The following is a 16,978-nucleotide window of genomic DNA, read 5'->3' as shown; positions in this document are numbered from 1 at the left end:
ACTGTTGGGTGTAGTCAGAAATGTCTTATTGCACCATAGTGACGTCACAGTGTTGGAACACATTCACAGCTGCAGCAGGTTAATGACCTCTCGTTTTTTTTTCCAGATAAACTTCCTTACTCTGCATTTCTGATTTAGCAGTTGGTATTTTCCCCACTACTCGGCCCTTTTATGGGTGTCGACTGGTCATTTATTATCAATGAATTAATGCAATGGGGTCGCCACTAGAAATACTATTAAGTTTAACACAAAGATACATGTAGACTGAAGTCATAGACATGCCACTGATGGCATTACTGAAAATGCTTTATTTCGCAGGACAAACAAGAACAGTTGGGGCCACCGAGACAAAATTCACTCGTCTTCAAACACTGTCTTTCTTGCAGTTGAGTAAGCACATGTTGGCTGAAAGTCCACTGGTTTAATTTGAGTCGCAAAGTGCTTTTGTTTTAGAATGCCAGTGTCCTCTCACTTGAAGATCTTGCCCTGGTTGAATGCTTTACCAACGTGCTTAAAGTCTCCCTCCCAGGCAAAGTACTCCTTCACCAAGGTCTTGCACTCTTCGCTGTCTGGCTCCAGCTTGCGCCAGTCGTATGATTCATAGTCGATCTGCCAGTCATCAGACAGCTAAGGGAGGAACAAAAAGACGTGTTTGAATGCGAGCGATTACCCTGCAGCTTTGTACAGCAAATCATTTGTCGCCACCTCTACTTATGATAGATGAGTCACGCCAGCATATTTCCAAGCAATAAAAAGAGTTGAAGAGTTAAATAAGGATCATTTTCTTACCGACAGTTTGTTTCAAAAGGTTTACAGCATTGCAGACTCATTTCAGTTTGAACTGTACAATATAAATTATGTTTCTGAGAATATTAAAATGTGCCCATAGCATGAACCAGCCTTTTACTCACTGATTCAGAGATGACTGGGATGAATATGGGATCTCTCTCTCTACCCCCGTCAGATTAAGACTGAGTGCCATATTTGGACACTGCCTTGCCCAGACAGGGAACCATCGAGTAATCACTCAAGTTTTGTTTAAAAACACCAAATCTCAGGAAACATATGTTTGGTGGGCCTACTTTTGACAAAACATCAGGCTTGTCAAAGACAGGCAGGTAACACCGGCGGGCGTTATGAAGTCAGTAAACCAGGGACACCAGTGTGTCCAATCTAAAAAAAACACTTACAGGGAAGACCAGTTCCTGGCCCCTGAAGATCCAGATGCCAGAGATGCTGCTGTCGTTGTTGGTGCCAAACAAGGCGACACTGGCGAAGGCATTTTTTCTGAGTCTGTCCAGGCGCTGGAACATACCTGTGGGCATTTATGAAAATTGACAGAAACCGTTAGCCCACAACACAGTACCTTGGCATGTGTTCCCAACGCAAACCATACACAGTATCTTATACAGAAGACTTTGATCACAAAGAGGATCAACATGGAGGAACATCAGCTCCCTGAATCCTTTGTATCCCAAAATCTTTTCGGTCTATAATGTGACCACAGCATGAACCAGCCCATTACTCACAGACAGAGATGACTGGGATGAATATGGTTACAAGAGGGCTAGCATTTGTATTTCATGCAATGAATCATTTAAAATGTGAATATCATGCATTAAATTGCATGGTCATTTCAGTGCTTAGTCCTAACAACGTTTAACTACCCTTCCAACCAAACTAATGCTTAAACATGCCTATACACCCTGCAAGACCTCAGATCATAAAGTAATTTGTGCCCATAGCATGAACCAGCCTTTTACTCACTGATTCAGAGATGACTGGGATGAATATGGAATCTCTTTCTCTTCCCCCATCAGATTAAGACTTGGTGCCATGATTGGACACTGCCTTGCCCAATGACAGGGGACACTGCCCTCAACAGGTGGACAGCTGTCATTTGAGAGCAGGTTTATTTATAACCACGAAAGTCTGCATTTAAACACAGACCATTGTGAATTCTTTATTAAGCCTGCACAAATGCCTCACTGGGTTCGCTCAACTCTTAAGAACTTGATTGGAGTGGATATTGACCAATGTTTTGAAATGGTCATAATAAACCAGCTTTAACCTTGAGCATGGCTTTCTTTTGTACTTTTGGTGTCATAATAATGTGGCCGATAAAGGATTATGCAGCTGTTAAATTCCACATGTCCTACATACAAACCATTATTGCAAAACAGTATTTATTGATAATGGTGTGTAGCACATGGGCAGCTGCCGGTCCCTTATTTGAGTTTAAGTCACAATTCTGGTTGTTCCCCTACTCTCAAAGTTCCCGTTTCTCTTTCACTGTGCAAACAGGTCAAATGTTGAAGACAAGGAATTGTACATTCTACATGCATACAAATGTTAAGACAAAATATGGTACTAAGGGTCTTGAAGGTCACATAAAAGAGAATCTTCTTAATGGAGGAAACTCATGAACCAAACAATTTCTATACAATGAATAAAGATGCACACAGATCCAAATGTGTTCAGGCAAGTGCCTTTTGCAGAGTCTCACCTGTGATAAGGTTGCAGCTCTTAAAGGCTTGTGTCAGCTCCTCTGGATATTTGTACTGACAATACCAGATGGAGAACCCTTCTTTGTCAAAGTGCTCCCAGAAGTGGGGAATGGCGACAGTCAGGGTATCCTCATTAGAATACTTCCTCTTGAACTCATCCATGACAAATGTGCTGAAAAGAGAGTGGGGGAATCAGGTCATGTACATGTTTTTTATGTACAGGGCGAGGTTATGACAAGGTGAGAAAAATGTTTCATTAACACAAAAACAACTCCAGCTAGGAACAGATGGCCACCTATCACAAACGTTAATTTTTAATTTGAAAACTAAGGCTTAAAACATGCCTGTGCCTGCCCTAAATTAATTTGTGCCCATAGCATGAACCAGCCTTTTACTCACTGATTCAGAGATGACTGGGATGAATATGGAATCTCTTTCTCTACCCCCGTCAGATTAAGACTTGGTGCCATATCTGGACACTGCCTTGCCCATTGACAGGGGACAACCTGCTTCCCCCCACACAGAGGTTTCCTGGAGTACAGGCTCATTTACATCACTAAACAAATTGTGAGCAGACCATGCATCATTTCCTATGAATGGTCACTTGAAATTCACTATAGAGTCAACTAGAGTATTGGTCAAAGGGTCCCATTATTTTTGAAAGCACTACTTTGCCTGCGAGACAATTCTGGATCATTTTCTTTGCGTATCCAAAAAAAAAAAAAAACATATACACACAAGGTCAGACTGCAGTCGTTTACCTCTTTGGCAGGTGTGCAAAAGGGTCCTTGGTTTTGGGCTCAGCGGCCAATACGGCATCACAGTCGTCCATCTCCTCTTCAGGGGCAGGCTTCTTCTCCTCCTTTTTCTTTTCTTTTTTCTCCTGGGGCTTGGCTGCCTCTTTTGGTGATTTTTCTTTCTTAGGAGGGGCCTCTTTCTTGGGCTGCATGTCAGCAAACTTCTTGGCTGAACAAACAGAACAATGAAAAACAATGTTTGCCATTTAGTGTTCAAGTCAATGTTCCAATCATCTGTTTTTGGTTTTTGCACTCTGTGGGACTACTCTCTGGCAATGATTTTGGAAGTAGAGAGTGAAATACAAGTAATTTGACAGGGCTTGCATAAGCTCACTCTAGATCAGGGGTAAATAACCTTTTTGAGTCAGAGCTACCTTTTGGGTAGAGAATATGGAGGGCTAGCATTTGAATGCGTTTCTATTTCATGCAATGAATCGTTTAAATTGTGAATATCATGCATTAAATTGCATAGTCATTTCAGTGCTTACTCCTAACATTTAACTACCCTTCCGACCAAACTAAAGCTTAAACATGCCTATACACCCTGCAAGACCTCAGATCATAAAGTTATTTGTGCCCATAGCATGAACCAGCCTTTTACTCACTGATTCAGAGATGACTGGGATGAATATGGAATCTCTTTCTCTACCCCCGTCAGATTAAGACTTGGTGCCATATCTGGACACTGCCTTGCCCAATGACAGGGGATCACCTCCTTCCCCCACACAGAAGTTTTTGTCATGGCTTCCTGCTACACTGAATCAAAAAGAAATCTACAACACTACTCGTGGTTTGCTGTAATTGGTTGATCTCGCATGAAGCAGACTAGCAAATAGTGTGATTTGGCTGAAGGGAAAAAAGATGCAAGAGCATAGAATAGCAATGGATAGAATGTGCCAATTGTATAATTCTACGATCTTTCTGCTTCGACAGATCAACATGTTCTAATCCTTCACGGTCTAATATCGTCCTATCATCCACCCCTACTCTCTCCGCAAGTCTATCACATCAGCCATTAAAACATCTAAAAGGTGTTCAGCATTTTAAGCAGTCAGAATTACTTTTCCCCTCAGGCGTCTACCTTTGCACGCAAGTCGCAGATGGCGTGCAACCTACGACCTATGTTTTATCCACTATTTTGCACTTTATATTCTCATCCTGTAAATAATGTAATACACTTAAAAAAAAAAAAATATATATATATATATATATATATATATATATATATATATATATATATATATATATATATATATATATATATTTATTTAAAAATAGACCAGACCTCTGGACACCTTATTTATTCATTTTTTATACCACTCTTAATTTCAAATTATTGTTCTTTGTTGTCCTTGTTCCTTCCAGTTGAATGTCTGTTATGTTAATGTATGTTCATATTTTACGTTTTCCTTGTATGTGTTCACATACTTGGCCAATAAAGCTGATTCTGAACAGATGCAGACCTCCTTATCTGCAGATTTATATCTTCTATATTGACTCAGTTCATAAATCCCACCGAGTCTGGCTCAACTCAGTTTTGTCATTGCCATATTTAGAAATGTGCTGCGGGCACCTTATTGGCTGCCCGTGGTCAACCAGGTGCTCACAGGCACTGCATTGTTAACCACTGCTCTAGATGAACATTAACCAATTCCCCAACAGAAAACTGCTTATTACACCCATCAAATGACAGTCAAATGTTTTAATTTCTTCTTGTTCCCATACAATCAACACCTTTCAATTGACTACTGCCCCTGTATACAAGTACTTGAAAACAAGTTAAAGAATTAAGTGAATCAAGTTAAAGAATTAAGTGGTCTGCCTACGTTCTAAGGGGCGATATGTCCCCTTTCAGCTCGTCATAATTAAGTGGCTTCCAGTTTAGTAGGTGGCTAGTTAGCTTGCTTGTCAGTCTTGCTACCATCCATTAACTTTTCTTAAGTTGACAGAGCACAAGATTGGAACTTTGCATGAATAGAGAATCCAGGCCAGCACGAGGATTAATGTTTTATCCAGGTACGCCAACTCAAGACCGATGAGTGACATGCATTACATACAAGTCCGGATGAAGACTAACTAAACTGTTTGTTTTTTTAAATGTCAGGTAAACATCAACGTTTCGTAACTTACCATCAAACTGGGCCATCTTTTCACACAGCTTAACCTCTCCAAGGACAGCCTTGAACTGGGGCTGGTTAACACAGGTGGCAAACCAGCGGTTCACATTGGGGTATGGTTGACGGAAAGAAGGCTCAAGGACCTACAGGGTGAATTGAAGTGACTCCTAATTATTATGGCTCAAAAAACATTACACAGAAGCAAAACATAATAAGCAGGAGAGTGTATGGCTATGTAGTGTGTATGTCAAACCTGTTTGTAGAGCCAGAGCATGGAGCAAACCACAGTGATGTCGGCAAGGCTGACTCTCTCCCCCACAAGGAAGGTGCGTGTGTTCAGGTGTTGGTTCAGCAGAATAAGGGCACGCTTCACATCCTCCTTGGCCTGTTCTGTGGCCTGGACAGATCCAGATTTTTAAAAAACGATGACTATGCAGGATTACATAATACGTGACATCTATAATCAGCTACATCAGCCACAGAGAAGGACACTGCACTCTGACCACCTGGCTGGCTCCCACTTACAACTACAGTTAGCAAATAATCATTAGATCTTAAGCTTGGTCAGAAAATGATTTAAGTACCTGTTTGTTGAACTGCATGATTCCCAGAGTGGGGAAAACCCATGTGCTGGCTGGCGGGATGATCTCTGAGTCAGCGAAGCTCACCCACTGCAGCACCTGGGCTGCGGCCTGAGGAGTGGCACCACGCAGGGCATCATTGCTCACTATGGTTCAAAGACAAAAAATGTTTATTTAATGAAATGAATAAAGAATAAAAACTAGTCTAGGATCTAAGCATGTAATTTTTGACTTTTGGTGAGATATGCATTTCAACAATGTTTTGGTATTAAACATTCAAAAAACATCTGACCAGCAAATGGGTTTTCCATGATTATTTCATGTCTGCCATGACAGCAAGATGCTACACTAATCAATTTGAGCAACCCATTCCAGATAATTAGACATTTAAAGCAGAACTGTGCAGGATTTTTACAGCTTCAGAGTCATTGTTAAGGTTAAATATCTTGTTGCGGGAAATTGGGGTCCGTCGCCACTCCCCTACCGTCTGTTAGCGGAAAACCAGCCTTGCAAGATTAGGGCCTTGAAGTCCTCAGAATCAGAAGGTCTCGCGAGAAACAAATTGCTTCAAGGCACTGCACAGACCCTAGCCAAATAGCAGTTTAAGATCAGGGCAGCGATGGCGTTATTTTAGACATTCATGGCATAGCTGGACAAAAAGAAGCAGAGAAAAACGGGGACCAATCATGCAAAGTTCTGCTTTAAGTGGACATGGAGAAGTTGCCTAATCCAATCAATTAGCATGTACTGTATTTCAAGATTTGCCTGAATAATCAACATCCTGACCAAGAGTGTGCAAGATTTATCATTTCATGATTATACATTTGAGACTTACAGTAGTGAGCAATGGCATTACTCTCAAACAGACAGAAGCCATCATCTCCCTGGTAAGCAGGTACCTACAAAGAGAAATTAAAAAAATGTTCATGAACTTCATATGGCTATTTATCCATTCAATGAATGAAAAGATTACAATGATGCAGTCAAACCAGTTTTACATTACAATTGGTTAATGCATCAGTTATAGAAATTGCAACAACTGTTTAGTCCAAACAGCTAACGTTGCCAAGGTTACTGTGAAAAAAAGCCCATCGAAGCACTTTAACTAGGACAATCCAAATTACTAAATCAGCTGCACTAACCTTGCCCAAAGGGAAGTTGTTGAGGAAGGCAGGAGTACGGTTCGTCTGCCCAAAGGTGAAGGCAGGGGAAGTGCTGGCAACTTTGAGGGCAGCACCACTGTACTGGGCTGCAATCTGGGCCTTGAAGGCCCGCCAGTTCTCTGGGTACGTGTAGAGAGTCTGAAACCAGCAAAGACAACACAGGAGATATTGAACAACATAGAGTAACACATATAAAATGGAAATAAGCATATCACAATTCTACAAGCAAAGGCCACTCCATTTTAAGTTGAACTAGAGAACTTTGTGATAAAATTTTAATTTATTAAGCAAAATAGATACAATGAATGCCTTTTATTGATGTGTTAAACTCCATGAACTGTGTAGTATAAGGTATAATGGAGACAAAGCCTCTCATCAATGCTAACTTGAACCCTTTAAATATTCTTTTATTAAATGAATGATGTAATCCACATACAGATGGCTGACCCCTTAAAACTCATTTAGACGAGAGAAACTGAAACAGCAGAAAATGATACAGACGGAAATAAGCTCTGGAATGCTGGTTATTCACGTGGTGATTTAACTTGCTTTAAATGCTAACCAGTCATCTCGCCGCTAACATAACCATAGCTTTCCTTTTAACCAACCCTTAACATTACAACACAGTGTAATGGGCAACTCCGGTTTCAACAAAACTGCACATTAATTCCCAGGTTAAGGGAAAACACGCGACAAACGCAGCGATAGTTTACACGGAAGGAAAAGGGTAACGTGGCACAAGCCTGGGCCAGTAAGGAGTGTCATTCAATTTCAATGCGACGTCAGGATAGCAAGAGCTAGCAAAGAAGAACAGTGAATGAAAATTTCGCAAATAAACCGCCTACAAGCTTTACAACACAGAGCTGACACTGTTGTGACATAAAGGCATTCATTAAGAGCGTAGATGGCGCCGATTTAAAGTGGATTGTGTCCGGAAAGTATAGAGAAAGCTCCATCATAAGGCCCCTCTCCATTTTACTCACCCCTGCCGCCATCTTCAGTACGAGAGAAAGAAAGAACGTGGGCGCGCTCCTCTGACGTATTTACGACCAAAAGACGTGCGCGTAAGAGAAACCCGTTTCTTCTTCTAATAATAATTTCCGGCAGGCTGTACACTGAGAGGTGCGATGCTGCCCCAAACCGCAGTCCAACAGTTCAATGTTCTTTATTACAGTTCTCACAGTTCTTCTCTTGTGCACATTCCTTCCACACGGTTTAAAGTCCAAAGATTAAAGTCATTATTCTTGAGAAATAGACCAGTTGTGACTGCCTGACAATTCCTCTCAACACTGAACATTAAAGCATGAAAGCCCCAGATCAGTCAGTTAAAAAAATACAACTTATGTGGTGACGGTTGTGAAGTGGCTCATGCTGAAAATAATTTTTGCCACATTTAGTCCTTAAAATAAATATTACACCTACATATTAGATCTAATTATGCTAAATCTAAATGTTGAATCTGAATCTAAATGACATGTAATGTTTATTTCAACCCTTTCTGACAACACCAACCAATTCTCAGCTGAACAGATTGTGGCTAAGGAAACTTTTTTTATCCAGTAAAACATTTTACCTGTTATTCCTGCACCAGGAAGCTTAAATAAAACTCCCTCCCTACACAGCAAGACGCTTTTTCCAATATCTTATCTAATAGTGCGATTACAGCATCCTTAGTAAGAATTGCAATTCCATTGCATGACTTGCACAGTGGCGTCATGCTTTGCCACATTTCAGCACAATTTATTTTCTTTCTTTGTATAAATATTAACTACAGTAACATGTTTTATAGCAACATCAGTGCATCATCTATTTTCACACGGAGATCATATTGTACACTGCACATCAAACAGACAAGGATCCTAAATATAAGAACAAATAAAATGTTTTATTTTGCACATAAACAAAATAGAAATACAGAGTTTGGATGGACAATGAGTAGATTACTTATTTCTGTATTAAAGTTCACAATTTTTTCTCCAAATCTTGCAACTCTAAAAACCTACACATTTTATAGTAATAAAGCATAATAAAACAAAGTAGCTATGACCAGCAGTCACCAAATCATGTCAATCATTGTAGAAAAATATTAATTTTAACAAACAAAGAAATACACTACTACATAAAATGTTCCATGTGAAGTGCAGCCTCCGTAAAACTCAGCTCACAAGACCTGGAAAAAAAAAGTTGAGGGAAAGTTTAGGGATCGATCACAAAACAAAAACTTTTATATGATCAGAGTACCTGTACTGTGAAGCAGAATTTGCCATTGGCAAGGTAATGTCATGTCATCAGTCAACTATATTGCACAACAAACTGACTCCAGGGATTATTGCTTGTGGCTTGTAACCAGATATTTCCTTTGGTAAATGGTATCACTATTTATGAAAGATCGATCAGAACTCAGTGGGTGGATCATGATAGTGTCTCTCAGGACAGCAAGAATGTTCAGACACTGGGAAACGCCTTTGGCTTTCTTAGCAATTTTCTTTACTGCAGAGGGTCAGGTCGTAAATACAGGAGATCTTTTTTTTTCTGTTGGCTTCAGTCAATTTAATTGTGCTTCTGTATACTAATATCGTACAGAGAAAGATTAAATGACCTTAAGATGAACACTCTAACTTGATAACAACAATTTAAATACTGATACTGGTCAATTTAAAGACCAGTATCAACACCAACGTTAGGATCAATGAAGCCACATAATGAAGATACTGTATATCCTTGGTATGTTGAACCTACTTTACAGAACAGACCTCATGATGTCTAAATTTCAGGGATACAATATTTTCAAGGGAAACAATTAACATCCTGTTTTGTCAAACTATAAATAATGTTTTCCTATTTGCTAAATAATTTGACATAAGTTGCACAATGCAGTAAGTGATATGTTCTCTGACATCATACTCACCCAGATAATCATCCATGAGAGATCCAATAGCAAACTGGAAAACAAAGAGGATCATTTCAAAACCCATTGTGTAACATCTGACATATAGTCTGATATATTTTCCTGCAGCAAGGTGAACTATTTGGTCTAATTTCAAAAAGAAATAATACACTTACAATATCATTCTTATCCACTCTTGTTCCCACAATCTTTAGCCGAATCTCGTCGTCTTGTTGGATTACAATGTCCTTAAGGAAAACAGACAAAAACAATAAATTCATAATTCTGTAACTGACAACCGCAGAACAGCCGTGAACAGCACCAAAAAGGCTTTTTAAACAGAATTTATGTAATACATTACTATCTTTTCCAGACCTAAAAAAGGTACATTTTACATTTACTCATTTAATTGTGAAATTTGGTAGATACCTTATCAAGGGGATTATTTTTTGATAACAAAATATAACCCTGAATATTCTTACCTCATCAACCGTCTTGTAACAAGGCGGATTAGAATTAGGGTCAAACTCCATTTCTGAGGGGATGGACTGCAAATAGAAAGTTTCTCATTAGATACAAAATAAAAGATGTAAATCAAATTATGTACCAAACACAACCATGCTACACTGACTCACATGTCTAGAGATGAAGCAAGACATGGGACCAATCTCTGTGAACAATCCAACCTGTAAGAAACGGGAAAAATTATTCATTGACATTTAAAACATTATCTACTGCAGAAACACTAAATACCAACAAGCAATGCAATGTCAAATTAATGAGAAAACAGCATTGAGGGGTGGTGGGAAACGCCATTGTGATATACAGATGAAGTAGAAATTGTGCACAATAGTTGGTAAACCTGCACTGCTCCTCACCTTGTTAACCTGAGTGACCACAGCATCCACCACTTCCCCCTTGAATGGGCGGAACACAATGGCCTTATACTTTACTGGGTACAGAACAAACCCTCTGCCTGGCTGGATTATACCTGCCCCGATGTTGTCAATGGTGGTGACTGCAATGACAAAGCCATACCTGAAAGAGAGCAATGAATTAGCAATGTGTTGATTCCCTGTGTATAACATGAATACAAACAAACTTATTGAAATTCAGCTCAGTGATCATACTGTGGGGACACAAAAAGCATTGACAAATGTATTGTCGCCATTAGGATTACATATTTATTTAAAAAACAATAGTTTTAAATGCAATCTTGTATCAGTCCAAAAATATTCAGAAAAATATTCTATTATCATACACTGTTATGATCAATGTTGTCAAATAGCCCCAGAGATCCAATAAAAGTCGAAATTTGCGTGTGATTTGAGTTGGGGTTCATTACGTACACATATATTTCAACATAGGCTAATGCACGTCAACAAAATAAGAAGTTTACATTGTACAGGCAACTTAAGACATGTGACGAATAGACACATGACTTGTATTGGAAACACTCACTTGCCAGTGCATGTGCCCTCCACTTCTGTGAAAAGCTTCTGTTTCACGGTGTTGAGTAGATTCGGACCAAAATATCTCGGGTGAAGCAAGATTTCATGCTCCAAAGAAATCTGTAAACACACAGAATTGCTGGTATTTTAGAGTTTGTGGTGTTCACCGACGTGATGCTGTGGTTGTTGCTACAGTGATCTGATAAAGCTTCATGTCGGCAAGGTAAAATAAGAGTTTTTTGTTGCTGCATTAGCAATGCTAACCAAGCAGCTATCACGCGAGGGCTAAATCTTTATAAACACAATGTCTATTATCTGCTATTAGCCCGACCATACAGTGTGAATAACACATACTTACATGGTAAAACATGACGGTTGCAGAGTTCGAAAGCCCCAATTGGCTCTCTTGTTTTGATAATTTATCCCACAACTTTCACACTGCATCCAGTGAACGAGAAGCAAAGCATCAAAGTCACTTCCGGGTCATCGGGTCGTCTCTTGATAAAACATTTATTACCCAGGTTTATGTCTCTCGGGGAAATATAAATGCCACATTTTCCCAGAAAAAAACCCACCATTTTTGTTAAACCTAGCGTTAATCTATTTATGATCATCTTACACGCGGGGATAATAATGTATTTCTTTGTTTGTTGTCAGCTAACGTTCCAGAAAACGAGGCATCACAGAACCGGAGTCTGACCCATAGCGGCGAGGAGGAGCAGTGCATGACGGTGGTAACAGACAGTGGGCGCGACTCAATACTTGCTCTACGATTGGTTACTTTGACAGGGCGGCGATACCAAGGAAGCGACAACCAAACTGTTTTTTAATTACACTGTTGATTTTCCAATTTTCAGGCACCTGACACTGCAACGTCAGTTAGCTCATAGCGTGTGTTGTAGGTTAGTGTGTATGTGCTGTTGGTATCGCGTCCTGACCCTTCCCAGGCGCCGTACTTTCCAGTTCTACAGGACACGGGACGAATCAGTGATAAAAACAAACCGGACAGACAGACAGACAGACAGACAGCTTTCTCTCCTGACAGACATAGCGACAAACCTCATCTCCATGTTGTCTCGTATTTCTGTGTCCACACAGCGCCTCCTGCTCCACGGTCAGGCCAGTCTTCGGTCATGGGGGAAGGTGGCTGCGTTAGCGCCGGGGAACAGACAGTTGTGCAGCGACGCTTCTTCACAGAACATTAGTCGCTATCCAATCCCGACCAAGAACGACCTGCCTTATGATATCGTTGAGCTTATGGAGGAAGTCGAGGCAAAGGTAAACATACTAAACATACTGCTGCACATTAACATTGCTGTATTATCAATTCACTTACTAACTTTTTGTTTACAGGGAGGCTTTTTGCCAAACGTGTTCAAAGTGCTCTCTCACAGACCAGCTGAGTTCAGAATCTTCTTCGCTTACTACAACGAACTAATGAACAAGGAGACAGGTAGGTGTGTGTGTGTGTGTGTGATTAAGAGAGAGAGAAGGTAAATAACCTGTACATTGTTTTCCCTATTCATCAATTAGTGGCTTTGTCCTGAAAATTGTGAAAACAATTTTGAACAGTGTTTCCTAAACTTCAAAATGATGATCTTCAAGTGTCTTGTTTGTCCACAAACCAAAGATTGATCAGTTTAACGTCATAGACTGAAAACAGGAAGACGAAATAGTTGGCATATGATTTAGTAATTGATTATCAGTAAACATGTGATAGATTTATGTTTACATTTCAAGCATCATATGCTCTTTTGTGTGTCAAATTTGGGCGTAGGAAACAAAATATGTTACTTTCCCCCCCAATTGAATGTATTTGTATAATCAGGAAGATTATCCAAAGCTGACCGAGAGCTGATCGTGGTTGCAACCAGCATCCACAACAGGTGTCTATACTGCGTGGTATCCCACAGTGCACTGCATCGCATCTACTCTAAGAAACCCACTCTGTCCGATCAGGTACCATTCGTCTTTGACTCATGTTTCTTTGTTCCTTTTTTTGTCTTTTAATTTTGAATCATTCACATTTTCACGTCTTTATCTGCCTCCTCATTTTATAGCAAGTTGACACGTGTTTATGTTTTATTGAGGCTTCCTCTTTGCTCACTGCAAAACAAACGAGGCAAAACCCGATGTTTCCACTCATCGTCCCTCTCCCTTCTTTTCACGCAGGTCATTGTTAACTATGAGAACGCAGAGCTGGGTCCTCGGGAGCGTGCCATGCTGGACTTTGCGATGGCTGTGTGTCGCAGTGACACCATCACAGAACAGCACTTCAAGGCGTTGGAGGAGGTGGGCTTTGACCGCGAGGACGCTTGGGACATCGCTGCTATTGCTGCTTTCTTTGCCATGTCCAACCGGCTCGCTCACCTCACTGACATGAGGCCAAACGCAGAATTTTACAATATGGGCCGTATGCCACGGGACAAAAGCAAGGACAAAGCAGGGGCAGATGGCAAGTGAAAAGAGGTGTTTCAGACAAGTTTATCATTATCATATGTTATTGAATGGTGAAAGGGCATTATAATTAAGTGGGGAAAGGTTACATGTGTCTCAGGCGATCAGCTTTTGAAATGTGTGGTTGTCTTCCATGACTAAATCAATGTATGCAAAACATTGCCACATTTTTACTACCCTGTGTGCTCTAAATACCATGAATAGTTTCCACTTTATTTCCTTGTTCATGAAATCACTTGAAAGAACTCTTTGTCACCGTGTGTCGCTTTGTGTGGTTTTATGAGCAGCATTCACTTGTTTTGTATTTGAAATCTTAAAAACAAATAAATAGATTATATTTTTCTTGGTTTGACACTTCATTTTCTTACTTAGTTTCGTAAGTGTCTGTCAGCTATATGACTGTGTTAAACCACCAGATGGCATCACATCCGAGTGCTGTGGGGTGAGAAGGAGCCTATCTAGATCATTTATGATGAATGCAAATCTTTAAATCTTTGATTGCCACAATGTCTAGAGCTGAAATAAATTGAGATTTCTGATTCATTTCTGTCAGAAATGTCATCATTCTCCCCCCAAAGTTACATTTCCTTGCAAGCAGCTTACTTCTAGAGCTGACGTCCCCTGTGCTGTGATACAAGTCAAACTTGACTCGCACTATTTTATATATTTTTTCTGAGAAAGTGTGTCATTTCACATCAGTCTGTGAACAGCGCTCGAGATCAATGACAGATTTCAGTCTGAAGAGATTCCAGTGAGAAATCCCAGGAATAAACACACTCCTCTGACTCTGTATTCCTCTGACTGAGTCATTTTTTTCTTCAAAGTTTTCTTCCCAAGGCTCGAGAACAAATGATTATTAGCTCTGTCATGGAGATTATGTTTCATTGGTGTGGGTTTACCAATCTGATTCATTTTTTTGGGATGGTAGGTAATCACCCAAATATGTTCTCATTCAATTGTGATAAGACTCTACCCACTGATGACATCACAAAAAATGTTCCATTTTCAAGAAATCCTTACCTCTTAAAATGGGCAAAACTGTAAAAAGGATCAGACATACCACCAGACTTTCATCCAGTCCTGATCCAGATTAGGGATTTAACGGGAATTTATATTCAATAAGGCACCCCTGAACAAGTTCAGACTTCCATGCTTATTGTAACAGAAACACTGTGCGCTCTGAATATGTGTTGCACCAGACATCAGCACAGTTTACTTTGGCGTACTCTGTTGTTTTAACACGTGTGCACAGTTACAAAGCCTGTGCATGTGTTGATGAAGGATGTTCTCTGAGCATTTGTATGCGGAGTCATTTGCATTCATTTCGTCTGATTGAATTTCACATGCAGTCCAGCGTCTACAGTATCTGTCCCCGATCTGGGAATTCTAATCCCTCTAGACACAGCATCAGGGATTGTACATGCACTCACTCACTCACTCACACAGCTGTGACACAGAGAGCAAGAATAAAATATGGTCCGTTGGCTTTTTGGTGAATATGAATGTGTATATAGGCAATAATGTAAAGGCCAATGTCTTGTTATTTTGGCAGCTTCATCCATCAAATAAAAGAGAGAAGAGAACTAAAACTGCTGCAGAAGATAATGTCTGCATAATGAGTGCAATTTCTTTGGCCCACGATATACATTGTGCCTCTAATCGTCCTGGCAACGCTGGAGCAAACATGACTGAGGTTCTTCTATGACCTCTCAGTCAACCACCTGACAAGAGTTTTAAATCCCAGTGTTCCAGACTGACGAGCCAAATGCACATTCGTTCAGATTACTTAATGTTTGCGGATTACAGGTCATGCATCATCTCATATCTGCTGCTCTTTGTTGTTGTTTGTGTGGTCATATGTGTGATTTGAGGACACAAGCAAACGTTGAAATGTGACCCGCAGCATCTCATTTGAGTCTTTACAGCATACTGGCACTAATGGCTTTATTATTAGATGACCTTTTTTTTATTTAACATTTTCAATTGCTGTGATGTGTTTGGTTTTGGCGTCATTCCCAGCTTAAACACTTCAATCTTTGGTGCGTTTCCTCTCTCTCTCTCTCTCTGTTCTCGCAGATGCATTAATCTAGGCTGTAATAATAATTATTTCAGACGTCTGCCTTCTCTGCAGCTGTCCTTGAAACCTGCCATGTCTGGCTAATGTTTTGTGTGTGTCGTATTTCACTAATGCGAATATTATTTGACTCATTGAATTGCCAGTACGCTTTTCAGAGGAGATTTAGACCTCTCACATGTAAAATTCATGTTTTGGCTCAGAGGTGGCTCAGAAGAGTGCAAGTGTATGATAACAGGACGTGTGACCCACGAGACCCCTCTGTCATTTTCATGATGTGTCGCATTAGTATTCAGGTTGTCCCCCCCGACATGAATCAGAGCTTATTACAGTCATAAACAGTGTCGGGGCAGAGTTAATTAAATAATACCTTAATAGATTACTAAAATGGTAGGGAAGAAACAGTCAGGGAAAAAAGAGAGGAAAGAGAAATGAACACAGCAAAAATCATATTGTGTGAAGATTTCGAGAGTTTTTGACGAGACAGGTGGCGACGTGTAGGGCAAAGAGGAGAGGACATGATCACATGGTGTCACAGAAGCATCCAGCAAAGCTGTTTCTCACCTCCAACCCTCAGGCTGGAAAGAGGAAGCAAGAGATCTGCTGAGAAGCTGACACGCCTCCACCTGCCACACACAAAGATTTCATTATTATCCTGCCTTATTGTCACTTCTCTCTTTGGCTGATTTATAGTTTGTAATTCAAAATGATCTAATCACGTTACATTATCTGTTGCTGCTTCGTAGATTAGATTTTAATTTGTCTTCTCGCATCTGTGTTTTGGTCCATAACGTCCCTGTGAAGTGTACATCAGCTCCACACTGAGTTCAGCAGCCTGATCGTTTGACACTGTGAACATGCAGTCTGCTCCCACTCAGGCCCCCACTGTGTGTGTCTGTGTGTGTGTGTGTGTGTGAGGCACCCAACCACCCAGCGTCTTGCAC

General features: G+C 40.3%; 3 protein-coding genes across 5 annotated transcripts; 1 reads left to right on the top strand and 2 right to left on the bottom strand.

Moving 5' to 3' along the window:
- Positions 1–270: 270 nt before the first annotated feature.
- eef1g (eukaryotic translation elongation factor 1 gamma) lies at positions 271–8,303 on the bottom strand. Its single transcript, XM_058650115.1, has 10 exons — positions 8,149–8,303; positions 7,145–7,303; positions 6,838–6,901; positions 6,006–6,148; positions 5,675–5,818; positions 5,435–5,564; positions 3,269–3,473; positions 2,507–2,679; positions 1,191–1,315; positions 271–627 (listed from the first exon to the last, which is right to left on the bottom strand). The coding sequence occupies exons 1-10, from the start codon at positions 8,158–8,160 to the stop codon at positions 469–471; spliced, it is 1,314 nt and encodes a 437-aa protein (XP_058506098.1). The 5' UTR covers positions 8,161–8,303; the 3' UTR covers positions 271–468.
- Positions 8,304–9,031: 728 nt separating this feature from the next.
- polr2g (RNA polymerase II subunit G) lies at positions 9,032–12,003 on the bottom strand. Its single transcript, XM_058650593.1, has 8 exons — positions 11,862–12,003; positions 11,514–11,623; positions 10,931–11,090; positions 10,688–10,738; positions 10,535–10,600; positions 10,229–10,300; positions 10,074–10,107; positions 9,032–9,335 (listed from the first exon to the last, which is right to left on the bottom strand). Exons 1-8 carry the CDS (start codon positions 11,871–11,873, stop codon positions 9,322–9,324), a joined length of 519 nt encoding a protein of 172 aa, XP_058506576.1. The 5' UTR covers positions 11,874–12,003; the 3' UTR covers positions 9,032–9,321.
- Positions 11,525–14,752, top strand: si:ch211-175m2.5 (uncharacterized protein LOC568697 homolog). 3 transcript variants are annotated; one of them, XM_058650590.1, is made up of 5 exons: positions 11,525–11,726; positions 12,161–12,781; positions 12,857–12,956; positions 13,332–13,462; positions 13,676–14,752. In XM_058650590.1, exons 2-5 carry the CDS (start codon positions 12,416–12,418, stop codon positions 13,964–13,966), a joined length of 888 nt encoding a protein of 295 aa, XP_058506573.1. In that variant the 5' UTR covers positions 11,525–11,726; positions 12,161–12,415; the 3' UTR covers positions 13,967–14,752. The 3 variants fall into 3 exon arrangements, with proteins under 3 accessions (XP_058506573.1, XP_058506574.1, XP_058506575.1); XM_058650591.1 differs by having other exon boundaries at positions 12,857–12,960; positions 13,336–13,462; XM_058650592.1 differs by lacking the exon at positions 11,525–11,726 and having other exon boundaries at positions 12,075–12,781; positions 12,857–12,960; positions 13,336–13,462.
- Positions 14,753–16,978: the final 2,226 nt, after the last annotated feature.

This window comes from Solea solea, chromosome 14 (genome assembly GCF_958295425.1).
Source record: "Solea solea chromosome 14, fSolSol10.1, whole genome shotgun sequence".
Taxonomy (NCBI): Eukaryota; Metazoa; Chordata; class Actinopteri; order Pleuronectiformes; family Soleidae; genus Solea; species Solea solea.
This window is presented reverse-complemented; position numbering and strand designations above follow the sequence as displayed.

Bases quoted from the DNA above. Each gene is read 5' to 3' on its own strand.
- eef1g (XM_058650115.1), bottom strand. The intron at 6,902-7,144 runs GTTAGTGCAGCT...TTCTCTTTGTAG, and splicing joins ACAACTTCCCTTTGGGCAAG to GTACCTGCTTACCAGGGAGA. The intron at 2,680-3,268 runs GTAAACGACTGC...CTCTCTTTTCAG, and splicing joins TTTGCACACCTGCCAAAGAG to CACATTTGTCATGGATGAGT.
- polr2g (XM_058650593.1), bottom strand. The intron at 11,091-11,513 runs GTGAGTGTTTCC...GCTCTCTTTCAG, and splicing joins GAGGGCACATGCACTGGCAA to GTATGGCTTTGTCATTGCAG. The intron at 10,601-10,687 runs GTGAGTCAGTGT...TTCTATTTGCAG, and splicing joins CTTGCTTCATCTCTAGACAT to TCCATCCCCTCAGAAATGGA.
- si:ch211-175m2.5 (XM_058650590.1), top strand. From the start codon at position 12,416: ATGTGCTGTTGGTATCGCGTCCTGACCCTTCCCAGGCGCCGTACTTTC. The intron at 12,957-13,331 runs GTAGGTGTGTGT...TTGTATAATCAG, and splicing joins ACTAATGAACAAGGAGACAG to GAAGATTATCCAAAGCTGAC. The intron at 13,463-13,675 runs GTACCATTCGTC...CTTTTCACGCAG, and splicing joins AACCCACTCTGTCCGATCAG to GTCATTGTTAACTATGAGAA.